We start from the raw sequence: 20,060 nt of genomic DNA on the forward strand, positions 1-20,060 counted from the left end.
AGACATTGACAATGACTCAGAGACTGTGTTGTTTTTCTCATGAGGTGCTGCAGTTTAGAACCCACAATAAAAGTCAGTCGTGCAATCTCTCTGTGTCACATCCTTGTAAATCAGCTTTTCTTGGTCAGAGTTGCAGTGTGGATTTGTTTTCCGGTCTTGGAGGTTTAAGTGGTTTAATTGTCGACATCACCTCTTTGGCATATCGACTGTGGTGCACGCCGGCCTCTCGCAGCGCCAGCTCGATCCGCACTCTGGGATCAGACAAAATCTGCAAAATAAATGTCATCAATGAAAAACAATTTACATCCACACAAAACCAACCGCTCGATCTGATTTAATTTGGTGTTGATGGAAAATATTTCCTTGGCTTAGAAAAATAACTGCCAAAGTTACACAATAACTCCCTCTTAAGTACAAAAACTGACTGGGTATCCGTGGTCAAATATTAAATGTTTGTCTGAGAGGAAGACAAACATTGTCTAGTCAAGCATCTTGCATAATTTTCTTTTTCCCCCGTCCGTGGATTAGTGGGTCATTGCACTCACCATGAAACCAAACACAATCAAAGTGTTCAAGTATCGCAAGGGGCCTTTATATAAGGAAAATATGTTTGAGAAAAACGGTAATGCAGGCCTAAGATTTTCAGAATTTAGAAAGACAAATCAATATCAAGTTACAGATTGGTACATTTTGCGTCTCACCTGTCTGTCTGTGTACGTGTTGATAGAAAAGAGCGGCTTCTGGAGCCCAAACTCTTGCACATTCAATAGTTGGCTCTTCCAAGATTCTGTGTGTGACATCATCCTCTCTGGGTCTGGCTCTGCCACCACCTCAACCTTTGTCAAATAGGAATAATAACATTTGATTTTTCATTTTTCATTTACGAGGACTTTGATGTGATGTTTTTTGTAAGAGGCAGGTCAGCATCAGTGCAAACCAGGAGCAACACACTTACCTAATTACAATTATGTGAAAAAATATTTGGAAAAAACAGGAAGTAAAAAAAGCTAAAGAACCGACTACATATTAATATAATTACTACGTTAAAGAACCTCAAATCTATACAATTATAATTATAACACAAGAAATGTAGGTGGTCACAATGGAAGCCATGACAGCTAGCAGACAGTGTAGAGTGTCACCGTACACTTTGAGATCTGGTGTCTGTGGAATCACTACAGTACAATCATCATGCCCAGAGGATTATATCCTATTTAGACTTTTAGAATCGATTTAATCCTGTTTGTGCCAGACATGGCTGTAGCTTGACTTATTCTCACCTCACCTTAACGGTGCAAAGTTAGATCATTGCAGAGACTAACCACTGACATTTCCACCCGCAAACATTTTAGTGTCACCAGTTAACTTGACTGCAAGACTTTAGACTGTGGGAAGAAACTGGCGAGAAGTCACACAATCAAAGGGTGGACATGCAAAATCCACACAAACACTGGATCAGGCCCAGCACCAGGAAAGTGTCTGGCCAACAATGGTAAGGAAAAAAATCTGATGTAATCTTACCTCCTGCCACAAGGTGGCAGTGATTCCTTAAAGGTACCTTAGGGGTTTATGCAGAACTCGTATAACCAATATTTTCGGGCAACAACACGTCTGTAGCCTGTCTGTGAACTCTTTGGGTTGTTTTTTTTCAGAATATGTGTGATAAAAAGCGCAATTCTGAAAATCTGCCCTATCTGATGTCACAAAGGGCCTTGACACTTCGTCGATAACTGCTCCAGAATTGTAATATAATAATTTTCACCCTTCAAAGTCACATCATGGTAGGATGATTAGCTTTAGCCAGAAGCAAAAACTGAGCATCTTTGAGGGAGGCTGTCAACAGAGGGCTAAAGATGCATTTCCCTGGAGTTTATTATATATATAATTAGATGTGTGGTCCGCTGGAGTCTGGGATGAAAAAAAAAATAAAGATCTGAGAAATGGGAGCTGTAACTCAGAGCGGTGCAAGTGGCCCCTCGAGGGTCATTCCCGCTGATAGAGGAAAATGACGGGGCCGGGAAAAGGTTAAGAGCAGATAATGACCAACCTGTTTTCGAAGAGCCTCCAGCTGATACTCCCTCTCCTCCCTCTCCCTTTGCCGCTCCAGCTCGCGGGCCTCCCTCTCCTCCTTTCGCTGCAGCAACATGTACGCCCGAAACTTCACCCTGCAAGGAGCAGAGTGGCGGGCGGGCGGGCGTCAGGACCTGGAACAGCTCCTGTTTCCTCTTTCTTCGCCTCCTCCTCTTCCCATTCCGCCTCATCCTTCTCCTCCTCCTCCTCCACCTCTGCCCCCACCAGCATTACCTATCACTCCTCACGCAGCAGGGCCTCGGGCCGGGCAGGGTTTTATGGAGCTACCCAAGCGAAGCCCCTCTCCCATCATCTGTTTTTTTATCTTTCACATCATTCAACCCCAAACCCCCTCCCACCTCCGCCACCGCTGTGAGTCAACACCATTATCTGGTGTGTTGATGCTGGATTCTGCAGGGACCCTGGTAGAGGAAATCCTCCTGCCATTCCACGCGACACAATGCGTTTCAAGAGCGAGAGCGCCTTATTTTTTGGCATAACTTTACAGCTACTAACACTCTGCAGTGCCCCTGCAGTGCTGGAGATCAGCCAAAACTGACTTTAACTGCATTAAAAATGTGCACATAGTGCATATTACTAAACTAAGAAAAGTGATTGTTGCAAATGTCATAATCTGTCATTTGTCAGTAAGTAAGTAGCTGTTGTTTCACATAAAGATGTTCATTGACTCAATATTTCTTTGTCTTTGAGAGATGATAATTGTGCTCAGACTTTAAGTTTGAGCACAATTCTCATTACAAGGACCTAAAGTATTAGTAAAAACGCAAAACAAACCCAGGTCACACAGTGCTACCGCTCACCTCTTTCTGTCTCGCCTCGCCTGTTCCTCCAAAATGGCCCTCAGGTTAGCCAGCCTCTCCTGATCTCTCCTCTCCACCACCTCCATCCTCTTCTTCTGCTTTAAGTTAAACTCCATGATCTGGGCGTGAGGGTACAAAAAAGAAGGAAAAAATAAAATCACATTTATTGGAAAACAAACACTAGCTGGAAGACTGGCTGCCTCTCCACTCATTTTCAGCCTAAAGAATATAAAGTCATTGTCGTGTCCTATTGACTGAGTCAGAGCCGGAACCCAAGACGTGTAAATGGAGAGAGCAGGATGATATTTCAATGTCTGGCAGACTGTCGCGGCAAATTATATGGAATCTAATGCAGCATAAATGCGCTCATTAATCAGAGGGTGTCTCAGGTTGCCCGTACTCCTCTAACAGACCCCCGGGGAGGGAGTTAATTAGACTTAGACACACACACACACGCACACAGTATATATCCTTGAATTATTGTGCCTGGAAGGAACAGCTAAGCAGAAAGATCAGGGTTTGGGAAAGTCAGAATAACAATCCACTCAATTGAATTCATTTGTCAATGACACAATGAAACTTTAAACTCGTGTCATCAACACACTGAAAATTGTTCTTCACAGATAAAATACACCAACGTAAAAAAGATCATAACAGGGTGTTGCTGTTTTTTTTCCCCACAAAACAAAACCTCTTGTTTGGTCCTTTAATATAAAAAAACAACCTTTTAGCTTCTGCTAGAGTGGTGAAAGGTCTTGTGTTCATGTCCTTGCACAAACAGTATGAGATCTTTCAGAGATTTATAACATGGCTAATACAAATCCACAAGTGGTGATATTATGTACCAAGTTGAAGTGTCAGAATGAAACGTCAAGCACCGCTGCGGCGGTGGCCGAGACCTCACTGACCTTCTCTTTCTGCTGCGACCTGGCAACTCTCTCCTTTCTCTGCTCCCTCTTGAGCCTCTCCTCTTCTCCCTCTTGTTGGCGTGCAGCAATTGCCGCCTCCAGCTTGGCCACCTCCTCCTGTTGCGCCCTCCACTGCTGCAGCTATACACACGCGCACATGCAAATGCACGCCAGAGAAGAGAGTGGGGGGGAGGGGGGGTTTGAGAAAAAACAAAACAGAAAGTTATTGGCCATCACCAGCTGTGCCAAAAGAATTGCTCGATGTGAGACGACCAGCTGGGCACCGCCAATGTGGGGGTGCCCGAGGTGTCAGACCCATCCGAATCTTAGGAATCTTAAAGGAAACCTTACTTGCATGACATATAGTCATACACACAGTCCAACAATATAAAAATCAGGAAAAATAATGTTGTTTTGGCCTGGTTGTGCAGCCCCAGCTAGGAATAAATGTGAAATAAATCCCTTCATTTCAACAGTTTGTGTAACACGCATTAACTTGACAAAGCGTGTGTATCAAGTCTGAATCACACACTCAGGCACACACACTAACACATTTACACACACACACACACACACACACACACACACACACACACACACACACACACACACACACACACACACACACACACTGACAGGTTCCTAATGCAGCAGCCTCTCTCTGGTATTAAAGTCTTGCGTGCCGACCGGGCAGACGGATTCACAGACCTATCAAATGAGAGTTGAGGAATCCCAGAGGAAATGAAGTGCAAATTAACATGGACTCACACTGGCATTAGCGGCCGCGCTCCGCTCGAGTCAGTCATACTCTGGTGTTTGCGTGACGGAAAGGCGGCTGCAGTGTCTGACAGAACGCTGAAAACAATTTGAGCTCCTGGATCTGCCTGCTTTTGACAGCAACACTGAGGCTGCATGCGCAAATTATTTGTACGCCCTAATGTTCTATCACGTCACATGTCGAAGGTTGCACTGTTCTGAAACTGCGAAAAATTTGCAGCAAAAAGATTGAACCATTGTATTGATTTTTATTTGAAAATGGAGTCGGAAGGGTGCAGCATATTCAAAGTGTCTTAAATTCTGTGTGTCTCATTTGACACATTCAATAAATTTTCCTTTATTTAAATAAAAATAACCATAAAACCATTAAGTGTAGCGGACCCATGCTTCAGTTTCACTGTGGCTGAGCGTTTCTTGTGTGTGTGTTGTTCCTGCTCTGGGGCGGGGATGAAAAGCTTCAAGGGTGGGGAGGAGCCCAGAGAATAAAAAGGTCGTTATGCGCAGCCTTCAATGATTTGTCACTGGGATCTCATTTTGTGTGAATTCAAAAGGGAAGTGGCCTACCATCCATTTTTATCATGCAAAAAAAAAAAAAAAAAAATGACTGCAGGGATGTCAGAATAATAAAAGGATAATATCACACAGCGAAGCCTGCTGCTGCTGCTGCTGCTGCCTTGTGTTAATAAAAACCCACAGTTATCATGATACCTTCTGTCAGGTGGGGATGTAACGGCCCCAATTTTTCATTGCAGGCTGCTAAATGACAAACTGTCAATTGGTAGCAGACGGGTGACAAACACATAAAAGTGCAAATTCTTCACTGGGACCTTCGCCGTGAAGTACAAAGCGCCAATGCTTTGAGAGAGACGGAATAAACGGTGTGTTTGAAGAAGCTCTCGCGTTCACGACCGACCACGACGGCACGTGAGACTCACTTCACAGTGGTGTGAATTAGCGTCCATCCGGCGGCAGATAAAGGAATTTCCTTTGAATTCCAATAGCTGGCGTGTCAAGGTCAACAACATGTACGTACATTACTTTGTGGAAGGGGGTGGGCAGGGCTTTATACACATTTGAGCAATTATTTCCTTAGAGACGTGGCTGCTGAAACGACGTGTGGCCCACACAGTCTCCACTTCTTAGATTCTGACACATCCGTTCAGCCACCAGAGGCACGAAAAGCCGTGCTTAGTCACCACCACAGCGCCAGCAGAATATTCTGCTTATTGTACGAAGGACAAAAGGCTCATCTGGGCATAAATTAATTTGCAAGCGCGCTGTTTGTGCTGGAAAGTACTGCGTCGCAGGAGGAAATGAAAAAAAACAAAAAAACAAAATGAGAGAGCGAACCCTTGATTGTAAATCCCCCCATTGTTTGCATCTCTTTTTTCTCATTGACCCGCTTCTGCTTTATTTCTTTCCCCCAACCTGAACGTGTTGCGGCAGTCTGTCACCCCTTCAGGCTTTATTTACTCATGTGGAAAACACAATCGCTCATCAAAGATGGCTGGAAGCGAGGCACAAGTGGGAGGTAAAAAAGAAAACAAGAAAAAAAACAAAAACAAAGCAAGGACAGAATGAAAGGCAGGAATCAACAGTAGCAGCCAGAACAATGGCAGCTAATTACAGCAGGCAGAGCGCAGAGGAACAAGCAGCGGGATTTGAAAAGAGTCTGTCTTAGGGTGATAATTCTGAATGAAGTGAGTCACATCTCGTGCACATAATGTTAAGCACGCATCTCAATTATTAACGTGAGCTTTCATAATGCACCTGGAGCTCCTCTGGGAACTGAACTGTGACATGATCAGAAGTGTGAATTCAGCCAACACTCACTCACTCACTCACTCTCTCAAACACACACACACACCCACACACACACACACACACACACACAGGTGAACCCCTCTGTGTGTTTGAAGGGAAGGCGCTGCGGTCTTGAGTGACAGGTGGGGGGCCAGTTTTTTCCAAAACAGACATCCAGCACCGTCACTCGGAAATCAATTAAAGTGCATTTCTGGTCTCATGTCCCTGAGAGGAGAGCTGGCAGCGCACAGCGCCGCTGCCTATAATGAGCTGAGAACCAGACTGGCGCTGGCAAACAAGCAGAAGCTGGGCTTAATCTCATCCGGATGTGGCTGTACAATTTGCGTGGTCACCGCCAGACGTATGCAGTGTGCAGCCTGAAGCTGATGCACGTCATCACAGCAGGCGTCAACCACTGGACCCGTTTTAAAACTGAGACTATGCTGCGTTTTGCACCATTAAACAGCTCCTGGCTTTAAAAACCTTTGAAGATCTTGTATTATGCAAAAAAAAAATCTGCTTCCTCCACTTTCTTGTATGCTATCAGCCCTTTGTGATGTCACAGAGAAGACTCACAATAGGCTGGAGACAGGGCTAAATATGCTGTTTTATGGAGCTCTATAAAGTTAATGGTGTGATTGCATGTGCCAGGCGATTTTAATGAACATTTTTACAGTTTGAATGAATGTTTTTACAGTTTTACAACCATATTATTCCACTAGATTCCTGTACAATGTAATAATATTACAAACGGGGCTTTTAGCAAATATAATGGATCAGTTCTGAATATTGAGAGAATATACAAGTTATGTTACAAGTTGTGTAAAATACACATTGTTTCGGCTGAGTTCACAGAGTCGGGCTATAATTATCAGATCTTTCTGCCAAACCCCTCATAGCTGCTGATGCCAGCCCACAGGGATGTGTAGTACACACACACACGCACAAACACACACACCACTAAAAGGAAATTTAACTATCGACAAACTGCGCCTGAATCCCTGACCGTGAATCCTCCGAGGTCACATCATTTTCAAAAAGGTGGTTGGCGGCTGCAATAATTTCATCACACAAACTACGCCTTGAATGTAAAGAGTACGGGGCCGGCGAGTTGATTGGATTGTCTTCCAGCAGTGTGGAGGTTCTGTAAGGTCAGACGGAGCAGCCGCAAAGAAGCAAAGACAAAATAAAAGGGCAGCTGCAGTGTGAGGAGAACCCATCTCGTCTCGCGGCAGCGTCTCTGTCCCGCGATGATAAAGGCAGGAAGAGTCGACAGCCGTTCGAGACTCCACACAAAGTCACATATGTGCAAATGTGCTTTACAAACTGAACATGCTGTATAGAAGCAGCACTGAATCAAACTGGAGGGTCCCCCCCATTCCCCTTTTTGAATCAGAGAACTGCATTACCATGGTGACATGCATGTACCGCTTCAGCAGGGTTACCTATGGATATTACACCGCTGTCAAAAACACTGCCGCTTTATTAAGCCCACTGTGCCTGTTTTGCAGTAACGCCTCTGTCAACTCCACGCAGCCGTTGCGCAGTGGAAGCCGCGGCGGCTCCGCTGTGACAGAAAAGGGAGAAATGCGAAGTGATTATTTCTGGTGACCTTTCCCTGCCACTCACATCAGAGAGGAATGGAAAGCATACAGTGATGGAAAAGTGCAAAGAATCCAATTAAATGTAAGAGTGAGCAGGGAGCAAAGAGTGGGAACAAAAACTCAAGTCTGGTCATGTAATTGGGGGATTTACAACAAAAAAAAAAGATGAGGTAATGGAATGCGATAGTTCCATTATTTTTGGGCTCATGAATTCTAAAGTAGACGTAAACTCTTGCAAATAAAATCCATGAGAATTGTTCAAAACTAATCTGCTGATAGCATTCATTCAGCTTTTTTTTTTTCTTTTTTTTTTTAAATTAAAGGGTGACTCTTTAATGGCAAATATTACTGTAGCATAAATAGAAATGGAATGATATTCTCAGAATAATCGAAATCACTGTTGGAAAACAATACACGATATAGAACCCTGAGTTACATAGAATACAAAAATAAGATGAGCGAATGACAATAGTATGCTGTCGCAAAGCATTGGCTCTAAAACAATGGCAACAACAACAACAGCCAGCATGATTTCCATAAAAAGGTTCCATTAAAATCAGTCTCGCAACCAAAACAAACCATCAGCACATTAGAGCCTCCCGTTACCTAATCGGTGTCGCCTAAAGCGTGATTTAAACAAATAAATAAATGAGTAAACACCGAGGCAGAGCAACGTGTCAACACAGCACTGCTTTGCGACAACACCCTGAACACTTCTCACCAGCTTGTTGTGCGAGTGCCGGACTAGCACCCCTCAGAGGCTGCAGCACAATGTTTTCCCAGCCAGGGCCGTGCTTATTAGCTTGTTTGCATTCACAGCTCATCTCAAGTGGCAGCTAAAGCCAGAGATGCTGTCGTGTGTAACCTCATGGGCAGAGGCACTGTCAGCGGCTGCTCGTGCCTGTATTTATAACGTTATTTAAAAGGATAATTTTAAAAACGGGGGTAGGGGAGGCGCCGTTGATGGCCAGGGGGGTTCCTTCTACTTACAACAGTATTTTGGGATTATAAAATATGAGAAAAATAATTTCAAAAATAATGTGTTTCATTTATTTAATCAAAATGATTCAATTATGGTGCAGCACTCAGCCTCTATGAGTCTAATATTCAGGTTATTAATCCACTTCCTGTTGAGACGAAATAGAACTGCTGGCTACAACAACTACCACAGTTAAGTAGTTCCTCAGCCTGATCAATTCAGACAAACTGAACACCGTCAGAGTCATGAGGGTCACACGCACACACACCTTCTCCCTGAGCTGCGAGCAGACTTCCCGCTGGTGCCGGCGGTCTCTGTGGTGCTCCAGCTCCTCCTGGTGGGCATGTCTGGCCTCCTCCAGGGTAACCAGGGCCCTGGCCAGCAGCTGCTCGTGGTCCCGGTGCCACTGCTGGCTGGCTGTTCTCAGCTGCACCTGGGCGAAGTGATGCCGGTCCAAGGCACGCTCGTGCTCCACCTGCAAGATTTGCTGATGAGATTAAAAAATAAACAACACTGGGGTTGTGCAAGAGTCCCAAACAGGATTATTTGGTTGGGGCGAGAGTGTAGGGGGGAAGCCGGCAGTAGCCGTGTGTGAAAACGCTCCCTGTCTTCCAGCTGGAGGAAATGTCTTGAAGGAAAACAGTTCCTTGCTGCGATGAGGGATGCCTGTAGCTATTCATCATTGTGTCAGCGCTCACAGGGCTCCGCGTCACTTGGCTGCTCCGCCGGAGCAGCAGGCAGCAATGGTATTCATCTTTGGGCTAATAGCGGCTAACGATGGCGGGATGGCATTAGACGCTTGACTGGTTTTATTGGAAAAAGAAGAAAAAAAACCTGGTGAGCTGACAGACCTGCCAGCGCAGCCGCAGCCGCAGCAGCAGCAGCAGCAGCAGCAGGCCGGACGGCTGCACACAACGCTTGATGCACAGCTCCGCACACAACTTGAGGGGGAATCCGTCCGGTGTGTGCAGCGTACCAAGTCTGCAGTGCAGAATTTCTAAGTAGCACTGAGTTGCAGCAGCCTCTGCAACAGAGTCACTGGACCCACAAGTACTGAGCAAAGACAAATATGTCTTGAGATACTCCAAATTAGTGAGATCTACGCATTATGTCCACAACTTCAAAGATAATGTACTATTACAGAGTTATTTTGTGCTTTTTGGGGAATCCTGCAGGGCATGTTAAAAATGCAATAAAAAGCCCATCCAGCAGAGGGAGATGTTCCCTCTTCCGCATCGCCACTGGAATTAGGCGAGCCCCCAGTGCAAAAGTTGCACAGGCGAGTTACTGACTCCTACAGTTCAGAGCTGTTTTATTTAAAGCCACTGATGCAACTCTCACAAGGCCAACTTTTAACTTTGAAGCACCAAATGGTTTAAAAAGGTTGGTTGGTTGGATTTTTCACTTTGATGACTATTTTAGAAAGACGAAGAGATAAAAAACCAAAAGAGTGAAAATTCCGTAAAATTCCTTAATCACTTCTCTCTTGTCCTTTTCTGTGTTTACTTCATAGTGCTGACTTGCATTCTTAAATCGTCATGTTGATGATGCTGTTTTTATTACTATTTCCTTTACATTCACAGCACTTTGATGTGCATTTTTGTATGTGTTTGAGTGTGCTTTATAAATAAGGCCTGACAGTTTTGTTTTATCATTGTCAAGTTTTCAATCAGGGGCTATGAGTTTTCCGAGCCCAATCCAGATTTCCTTTAAGAGAAATATTATGCTTAAACTATACAATATAAACAATATAAAAAAAAACAAACTTCAGAGGGACATTGGAAAGAGACTAAACCTATATACCTATACCTCTGATCGGGGTGCACTGACTACACCTTAATGCATATTAAACATCACCCATGGCTGGATTAGGCGTCGCCAGCACTAGGTGTGTTTCTGAAGGAGTGAGAAGTGTGAAGAAAGACAGATAGGAAACACATCCATCCCTCCCTCCCTCCCTCCCTCCCTCCCTCCTTTGCTCTTCCTTCCACCCCTCCTACCCCACCCCCTGCTGCAGGGTGAACGATCGCAGCTCTAAATGCGGTGCGCCACCCAGCTGGAACTGATGTGACGACAGGTCTCACGGTGCAGCTGAGCGGGGAGAGTGGGACCGGCGGTTGTCATGGCGATGCTGGGCGGTGGCGTGAGCCAGTTTGCCCACCGTGGGTGACATGGCACATCCTGCAGTGTGCTGAGCAGATCATTGTCCGGGGGTTTATCTGCCTGTGCGTCCGTCCGCCATCCGCTCAGCCGATTGACTTCAATCGATGTGGTTGCCGGGGACTCACACTGCAGGGACTCTCTAAACTGTGGGTGTGTGTGTCTGTGTGTCTGTGTGTGTGTGTCTGCCACAAAAAAAGGGGGGTGACTATGCTCTTAAGTAATGAGCTAACTGCTTTTTTTTTTATATATATATATATATCCTAATAAGACTTAACATGGGCACATTGGTGTACAGCGCGACTGGGAACAGCAGGATACCTCTCTAACCCTCTAACCCCAAAGTCAGCAAACTCTCCATCACAATAAAATTTGTGGGAATACAACCCATAATATTATATTCAGGGGTTAGAGGTATTCTTGTGAGTTTTTATTTTCATGCCATGAGCAAAACTTACGGGTAATTAGCCTGTAATTAATTCTTGAATGAATATACACACACAGCAACCAAGAACAGCCCTGTGTTTATTTTTGAATTTAATTGATTTTTTTTTCTCAATTGAATATTTTTCTCTAGCTAAAACAAAGAGTGTCTTCTAGTGATAATGGGTGTGTTTCATTTGCTGTCACGACATAACAAACTGGTGAGTCTTAGTTGACAGCAGGAAAGACAACCAGGCCCCGACTGCTGGCAGATCCCAAAAGCCAAATACAGCATGACATGAACACATGACAACATGTTCTGTACAGATTTCTGAATAATTATCTCACAAATCTTCACATTAAAAAAGATAAATTAAGTCATTATCATAAAAAAAAAACTAAATTTGTTATATTGAGATAACTATGAAGTAGTTATCACAAGAAAAACATCAACGAATTGAAAATAAATCCACAGTTATTCTCGACTGCTGTGTGACACGCGATGCATTCGTTTGACGCCTGATGCACTGACCAGCTCTCGTCTCGTCCTTCTGGGGAAGAGCCGCTGGAGCATGTCCATGCACAGCTCCCTGTGCTTGGGGATGCCATGAGAGTACTGAGACAAAGTGAGCAGGAAACGCTGGTGTTCATCCGCGGTCCAGCCACACAGCCTGCAGAAGAGAAGAACAGGGAAGACGTCTCGTCAAATAATGAGTGCAAGTGATTTATTATCCAATGCAACACAGTTTTAGACTGCGGCTCGAGTCACTTGTGTACATCAAGTTGATCATAAAAGATAGAAAATGATGATAAATTTGAGGATGTATGGCCTTTGTGTTACTGACGTACTGCTCAAACTTAATGTTACTTTTATTTAGTTAATTGACTTAAGTTTTAAAGTATATAAATATATTTAAAGACCATCTTTGTGTTTGGATTTTTAAAAGACCTGATGTTCTCGGGCCTACCTGTCAGCACTTTCCAGTTGCTCCTGGAGACTCTGACACCTTTGCTGGTACCTCTCTGTCAGGGAGTGGAAAGCCCGAATAAGAGACTCCTTCAGCACAGGATCAGGGCAGTCTGAATCCAAAACCTCCTTTGGAACTTTTCCTGGGCTCACCAGACTATCTGAAGGACTGCTACATTTCTGCGGCAGACAATGTGACCTTTTAAACGCGGGCGACACGCTTGTAATATCACATCTCGAGCCTCTCAGGTGTACGCCGAGCTGAAATTGAAGCATCACCAACATTCCGGCTGAGGGAATCTTACCTCCATGTCAAAGTGATTGATCTGCTCCTCTAATGCCAAATAGTCTGCGTGAAGTTTTGCGCCAATGCTGTCTTGCCGCTCCTTTGCAGACTTTATCTGGTAATTCAGGTAAATGAAAATGGAAACTTAAGTGAAGTAAAATCACATGCAAACAAGTATTAAATACAGTCTCGGGGTCAGAGCAGAGCAAAAAGCTGTATCTTGCTTTGATGTTCATTGGATTCCTGTGGCAGAATAATCTGAAGAGGAATTGCTCTTCTTGCAGCTAATTACAGTGACAAATGTGTGGCCGAGGGAGCAGAACATCAGCTGCAACACCCTCCTCATTCTCATTTCACTGAGCACTGGCTCAATTTAGGCCCACCGAGTCTAGGTTTGGAAACTGACTTGTGGGCGGAGTGTTTGAGGAAAACCAAAGTTTTCAATTCAAAAATGCCAAATTATCACACGATTAGCATAGTGTCTCTGTTTTGGTAAAGGAACATAGATGAACTTAAATGGACAGAACAATTTTCTTTTGAAGGTGGACTGTATTAACTGTGACTTCATGCGTTTAAATTGGACAGTGTTTCCTTATTAAGTGAGGGCAAAGACGGCTGGGTCGTTTCAAAAGGCTACGATACACATCGGTTTTTGCACAGTTCATGTGGTATTTGCTGACATTTCCATCCTTCAAGGGTTTCGCGTCGACCTGGCGCTCTTTTCTCAGACACGCGAGGCGATTTTCTTCCAGCTCCGCGCCGCTTTCTTGTCGGCTTTCTTTGCTTCCTGAGCCCGACGGTCGACCCGATCGACTGACTGAAGCCGCAGATGGACGCCTGTCAACCGCAACTAAGTGGTGGCCATGCAGGGCATTGCTGGATCTCCAGGCAAATTTCATCAGATGTAATATAGACTACTTCACTAGTGTATGAGGGCTGAGAGAAGCAACACGGAATTTGGTTTTAATCATTCATATGTATAAATGAGTGTTTCCTCAATCGAGGCTTTCTCCCCCTGGAACAAAGATAATGTCTAATAATTTTATAAACACAAAATGTGGGAAGACGCCACTAAACATACAACAAAATGCAGGTTGAAGAGAAATGCCATTGATCCATTACGTTTTATCTATATGAACATTATGATATATAATTTGATATTTTGAGTTTCACTTATACAGGTCAAAATGCCGGATTTTATGTGGCAAAACACTTCACAGTTGACTAAAGCCACATGTTGCCCAGTGATTTCAGTAGTTACCATTTCACTCATTTTGTCTTTTATTTGAACTATTTAAGAGATTTCCTATCATCCACAATCGGAAAAGGGTCACACACACTGACTTAGTTGAGAGACAGGATGTGAAGCTTCATAATGAAATAACAAGTGCACACAAAAATAATTCCCATTTAGTCAGGTGTGGCAAAGAGATTTTTTTTCTTTTAGTGGGGGGGGTGGGGGTCATGGGAAAGAAATAAAAGCACGATTGAGCCACAGGGAGGAGCCTGAATGGCTCACAGACGGCTCATTCCAAGTGTGATCTGTCTTTAAAAGCCCCTGCTCACTCCTTAATCTCGCCATTCATCTTTAGAGCCTGCAGACAGCCTCTCTGAGCCAAAGGCAGCGTCTGGGACTTTGGGGCTGCGACTATCCAGCAAACAAGAGATTCAGCGCGGTGAAAGCACCGTGGTGTGCAAGCCGGCACGGCTGCAAGAGCGAGCAAAGAGGGGTTCAAAACTCCTCCGTCAGACGCGCAGGAGCGTTGAGGAACCTGCTGAGCGGAGCAGGGGATTCCTTGTTGAAGGGTTTGGAGGGAACAGTTTGGGATAAAAACCGTGTGTTCTTCCTGGATATATTTAGACGCGTTGGCATTTGGCAATCTCCCCGGTGCCGATGCTGGTTGCAGACCGTCTGAGAGTTTTGATTCGGTATCACACAAACACCTTTTGGAGCACTTGTTCTTGGTCGGAACCACCGGCGGTGACCTTCTGTTGCCGTAGCTGAGACGCTCTGAAGTTCAGCTCGTCTTTGAGCTGCAGCGCTGGCTCCACCGTGGCCAGCCAGAACGACTCGCGCTCCTTCTCCAGCACCAGTTCTACAGCACAACAATAAAAGAAATTAACACAACAAAGACACATGTCGGCACATTATGTTTTAGTGTTGTTACTGGCAGCGTTTCTCTCGAAACCTTGCTTACCATAATCTCGAAGGGAAATGTGTCTGTTTGCTGGGCCGATCTGGTCTTGAAAATCCTGGAGCTCAGTCTCTGCATCCTCCCTGATGGATGAGGGAAACATAAAGCAATACATTTAGTTCATTAGCCAATACTCTCTGGATGACTCACAAAATTAGCAAGACAGTGGCAGTTAGTTCAAATGTTTACCAATAAAGATTTTTTTTTATTATTATTAACTTCACTTTTCAGTATCCAGCCATCATGTGCAAAACAGCAGCGTGAGAGTTTGGACATTTAGTGCGCACCAGAGCAAATGTATTTTTTTCCTTTTCCTGGATAACAAATGTTGAACAATGCAATGAAATACATAAAACGACTCTCTGTGGAAACTAACACGGCTGATTACTTCCTATGTGGGCATAACTGCCATGTCTGTGCTCTGTGTCTAAATCTAACTTTATTTCCGGCTTGACGCACGAAGCACGCACATAACTACCTAATTAAAAAAAAAAGAACTCTTACCAGAGGTTCAGCTGATTGTCTCTACATTGTAACCATAGTGATAAGATGTGCATGTTTTTCCCCTCCTTATGCAGAGTGTTTTTATTTTTTATTTTTTTGACTCACAAGGTAACACATCTTTATGACCACCCTCATTATGGCGCCTCGTATCGTGTACATCATTAACCTTGGGGTGGCTCTGAGACAGTCATTACACGGCCAAACAAGCTGCACCCAGGAGTCGCCGCTGCCCTTCTCACTCCACGAGGCACGATACCACCAGGGTCCCCGCTGCCTCACCACGCACGCACTGCGAAAGTGTGAAAGTCTTCCTTTAATCTGTAACCCTCCTCCCCATCCCTCCTTCTCCTCTTTCACCCTCTAATTCAATGTCACCACTGCAAGAAATCAGCTTATATCTTTGCCTCTAATTGTTTCTTCCCCTAAGGCTGAAGCCGCCGCCTCCTTCTATAAACCTCCTGCCTTTTCTCTTTTTTCCCCTCCCCCCAAACCCCTTCCTTTTCATGCTGGTTGCCGCACCGGCTCAGTGAGGCTGAGGTGCAACGCCGCATTATGGTGGTTAGGACAACTGCAGGCGGATAATGACAGGATGAAATGAGACTCTCTTACTCAGCCTTTTTTAGCCTGGACCACTCGGTGATCCACACCTGCCTGTGCTGTCGTAATATGGAGGCGTCCTTGGTTGCCTTGGCTGCACAGCGGGTCTTTTCAACCTGTGAGACCGGGGGGTCAAAACGCAACAGCACTGGGTTTAAGACAGAAATCCCTGAAATAACACATGCCAGAGAGTCTTTGCTTTTAAATGCACCTGAGCCTGTAATTAACTTTATTGCGGGGAGGCTGACACCGCCGCGCTTTAAAGGAATCAATTATCCGGCCAGTTTAGTCACATCGGAGAGGCTCCAATGTGACGAACACTAAAGGGATGAGCCGGGATGTGGAGTGACGGTGAAACATGGGAGTGGATGGGGTTTAAATTCCCAGGGCCCAGAATAAGTAGTTCAGACAATGAGCCTTTTAGAGCATGAAAGGAATATAAGCAGCAGCAAATTAAAATAATCAGACAAAAGTGTGGCTGACACACGGGAGGCATGTTGTGCAGTGTAGGTGGTGGGCAAACAAGTCTTCCACTCCCTTCATTAGCGATCCTCGGCGCCGAGGTTTGTTGTATCATATCAGTGTTTTCCTGACACAGGCCACTGGCTCAGATAATTGTGCGCAAACGCAATGGAAACTCTCACACAGCCTCTAAACGTTGTAGGGGGGCTGTCAGTTGAAACAAAGTACAGCTGCAGTCGCTGCGGAAGACGTCCGAGGAAACTGCGCTGGACATTTAGCCTGGGGATGAAGACCGTTTTTACACTTAATAGAATCCGCAGCCATCAAGTTTGAAACTAGAACATCGGAAGGAAAAGGATAAATTGATATGGGCCAATGTGTAATCGATAGGCAGTGAAGTAGAGGATGGTTTGATGTGCTAACCTGTCTGTAACCTCACCAGACAACAATAATTATCTCCATGAGCTTTATTTAATATTAACTTCAGACTATTATTATATTTTGATAATCATGCGTCTGCTTACCATCCCCCTGCTATTAAAAGCTTATGTCTGCAGTTCCTTTTAGATCTTTTTAATCGTAAATGGATGTGGGTAAAACAAAATCTTTGTCATTTATTTTTGCCTTTCATATAATCTAGTGTAATTTTTTTCATAATTTTAAGTAATGCTATTGTTGTCCCACAGTTTGAGGCTAATTTAAATGCTGCTTGGAGATTGTTAGTCTTAAATATTAACCTGATTATTATAGCATAGCTATGTGCCTATTTAAAAAACAGTTTTGATAAGCATATATCATTGATTGCTTGAGACATGCTGATGCTACTATAATCATTATATTTGTCACTTTATAGTCGTGTATGTGCCGTACGTCAGGAAATCTTATCAAAGGGAGGGGGGTGGGCATGATGTTATGGTCTTACTTTCAAAGTATGCAGCCTCTCCCTTGCTGTGAGCGAAAATAAGCCAAAGGCCTGAGGCCACTCGTGGACATTTATTTACCCTCCATCACATCACCGGTGGGAGACGCTCAGAGCGCCTGCCTTCCAGCGGGACGACTGAATGTGGCCGTAACCCATCTTATCTGGGTTATGCAGAGAGTGGGCTTGGAAGGAGCCAGGGGCAACCATCATGATACTAAAATGGCTCCTGCCACAGCTATGCAATTAAAACACTGCAGGTCTGAGAGCCTTATCTCCTTCGCCCCCAGTGTTAACTTTTCCCTTTTGCTCCGCTCGGAGTCAGCAGACGACAATCCCCGAACTGTTTTATTGAAAACCCCACCACCACTGCTAAATGAATATTCATGGCACCGTCAATGCTATTGTGTACGGCAGAGATATTTCTGCTCCACTGTTTCATGTTGTTTGGTTCTGCAAAGTGAAGGGAAATCTCTTTACTGTGTGTGTTTGTGTACAGAGGGACTGAAAGGACTGGCACAAGGAAACGGCACTATTCACGATTATTGGAGACCTGCTGTTTTATCACCCCTCATTAAAATCAGTTTTTTTTCTGTTTGAGCTATTCCTGTGGTGGCGAACAGGGCCCATTTGATAAAGGCTTCTCATATCGTGATGTTTTCACATTCAGTGCCTGCCGGATGTTGTTAAAGGTCATGAAAGATTTCTGTTTTTTTATTACAAAATTTATGTTTTATGAGCATACGTTATTTTGAGGGAATAATTACCGTTTGCAGAGTTTTATTAGACTCCTGGCGTTTCGCTTCAACAATATCTTGAAGTCTTTCAAATTCGGGCCGCTTGTGCTTCGAGCTGCTGACCCCATATTTCATCCGCAGTGCCAATTTTTCTGCACAGATGAGAGCAAATGACAGAATCAGGACCTCCAGAACTGCTGAAAATCTTATCAATCTCAACATTTGAAAAAAAGAAATGAAATGCATGACAGGAAAGAGCAACTGCAGACAGCTTTAGAGGGGGGCAGTTCAGCTGTGACTCAAACAGGCAGGTGAATAAACACAAGCACTGCAGCCTTTGAAAAGCATCAAAGACTTTGACAGGAACTCGTGAATTCAACATGGGGATTTTTACTCCGTCAAACATCTGTTCACTGAGCAGCGGGCCAAAAATCACATGTCAGCAACGTTTCAACAAGAGTTTCTGCAGACTTACCAGCGTCCCCCGCTCGGTAGTTTGTCTTGAACATTTGTATTCTTCTTCCACAGCTGAAGGCAGATCTCTATTTACATCAGCCAGGACACCTGGAAATTGAAATACGCACATGGGGAATAGGTGTTTTTTTTGTTTGTTTTTTTTTTGAAAACCTTAAAGACAAGATTCAGCTTCACAGATTACATACTGAGTGACTGACATTTCTGTATATTTCTTTAAAGAAGCACATTATTATTATTATTATTATTATTATTATTATTATTATTATTATTACATGTGATGTTTATGATGATGTGCTGACATCCAAAGCATTGCATTCCTTCTAACTTTAGATAATATTTCAACCGTATTGCTCTATTCTGCATACCAGGAGCTATCAGTGCATGGACTTTATTGGCAGATCAAAGCTATGGAATGTGCAGGGGCAATGAAATGTGTATAAACGGCTTTGGTGAGGGATAGACTGAGCTTGAGTCTGATGGGGGCTCATCTTGTCCTACTTGTCCACAAAGTGAAAGAAAACACGGGCAGAATCGCTGCAGGCGTGCGTCCTTCCGCCCCACATGTGCCGTAGAATGTGAAAACTGACGTTAAGCCTGGTGACGCAAACCCCTGGATGCCAGCAGAAGAATAAGCAGTCTCGGGTTTCGCATTTGACGCTGTATATCAGTAACTCCTTGCATTTGAAACTCTTAAATATGTCATAAATACGATTGTCTAAACTGTCCAGTCGCAGTGCTGCCTGTAATTTGATCTCCGCTCATGCCACCTGATGCATGGGAATCCCAATGATCCTAGTTCAAATATAGAAGATAAACGCCACGTGCGCTTGATACACCGAGTAGAAGTTTCGAAAACAATCGAGCACGCTTTACGATTTTATTCTAGATTGCTAAAAAAAAAAAAAAGAAAAAAAGAAAGAAAGTACAAGGTCCGGGCCCATGTGACGTCACGGTTGGTTACGGGCTGGGGCTACAACTACTCTTCAAGTCGTTCTGGTGAAAACAGATGCCTTAAAATAACCAATGAACACATAGACTGAAGTTTCACAAAACACATTAAAACAACTCACGCCAAATGGTCGCCGTACCGTGTAGCATAAACTCATCCTAAAACACACGCCAGGTCTCCACGGTGAGCGTGTATGTTGAAAAAAAAAAAAAAAAAAACTGTAACCAAGGAAACCCTCACCTCCTCCGTCAGCGCTCACTTCCATATCCTAGCTTTCCCCGGCGGCTCCGGGGAACGCCCACTTCTAAGGCCAGGGCCAATCAGGAGTGCGCACTTCGAAACCATACTCCCAATGACGTCATGCACGCCCGGTCTCAGGGCGGCTGGCGGAGGAGGAGTGCAGCCAGGGAGGGAGGGAGCAG

The 20,060-nt window shown here is 44.4% G+C and overlaps 1 protein-coding gene across 14 annotated transcripts; it reads right to left on the reverse strand.

Moving 5' to 3' along the window:
• Window positions 1-113: 113 nt before the first annotated feature.
• Window positions 114-20,059, reverse strand: LOC142897779 (coiled-coil domain-containing protein 148-like). Of its 14 annotated transcripts, none has more exons than XM_076040349.1 (15): window positions 19,879-20,000; window positions 18,688-18,776; window positions 18,243-18,364; window positions 16,107-16,210; window positions 14,997-15,076; window positions 14,743-14,894; window positions 12,818-12,913; window positions 12,514-12,692; window positions 12,078-12,216; window positions 9,231-9,449; window positions 3,800-3,940; window positions 2,892-3,010; window positions 2,048-2,165; window positions 702-836; window positions 114-268 (listed from the first exon to the last, which is right to left on the reverse strand). In XM_076040349.1, exons 2-15 carry the CDS (start codon window positions 18,719-18,721, stop codon window positions 125-127), a joined length of 1,782 nt encoding a protein of 593 aa, XP_075896464.1. In that variant the 5' UTR covers window positions 18,722-18,776; window positions 19,879-20,000; the 3' UTR covers window positions 114-124. The 14 variants fall into 14 exon arrangements, with proteins under 14 accessions (XP_075896464.1, XP_075896463.1, XP_075896465.1 ...); XM_076040348.1 differs by having other exon boundaries at window positions 19,778-19,890; XM_076040350.1 differs by having other exon boundaries at window positions 9,231-9,437; window positions 19,760-19,885.
• Window position 20,060: the final 1 nt, after the last annotated feature.

Source organism: Nelusetta ayraudi, unplaced genomic scaffold (assembly GCF_046127955.1).
Source record: "Nelusetta ayraudi isolate G7.1 ecotype Tasmania unplaced genomic scaffold, CSIRO-AGI_Nayr_v1 ptg000060l, whole genome shotgun sequence".
Taxonomy (NCBI): Eukaryota; Metazoa; Chordata; class Actinopteri; order Tetraodontiformes; family Monacanthidae; genus Nelusetta; species Nelusetta ayraudi.

Coding starts and splice junctions, on each gene's coding strand:
- LOC142897779 (XM_076040349.1), bottom strand. CDS start 18,721: ATGTTCAAGACAAACTACCGAGCGGGGGACGCTG. Junction 9,450..12,077: donor GAAGGACGAGACGAGAGCTG/GTCAGTGCATCA, acceptor TAATCTCATCAG/CAAATCTTGCAGGTGGAGCA. Junction 2,166..2,891: donor GCGAGGCGAGACAGAAAGAG/GTGAGCGGTAGC, acceptor TGCTCCTTGCAG/GGTGAAGTTTCGGGCGTACA.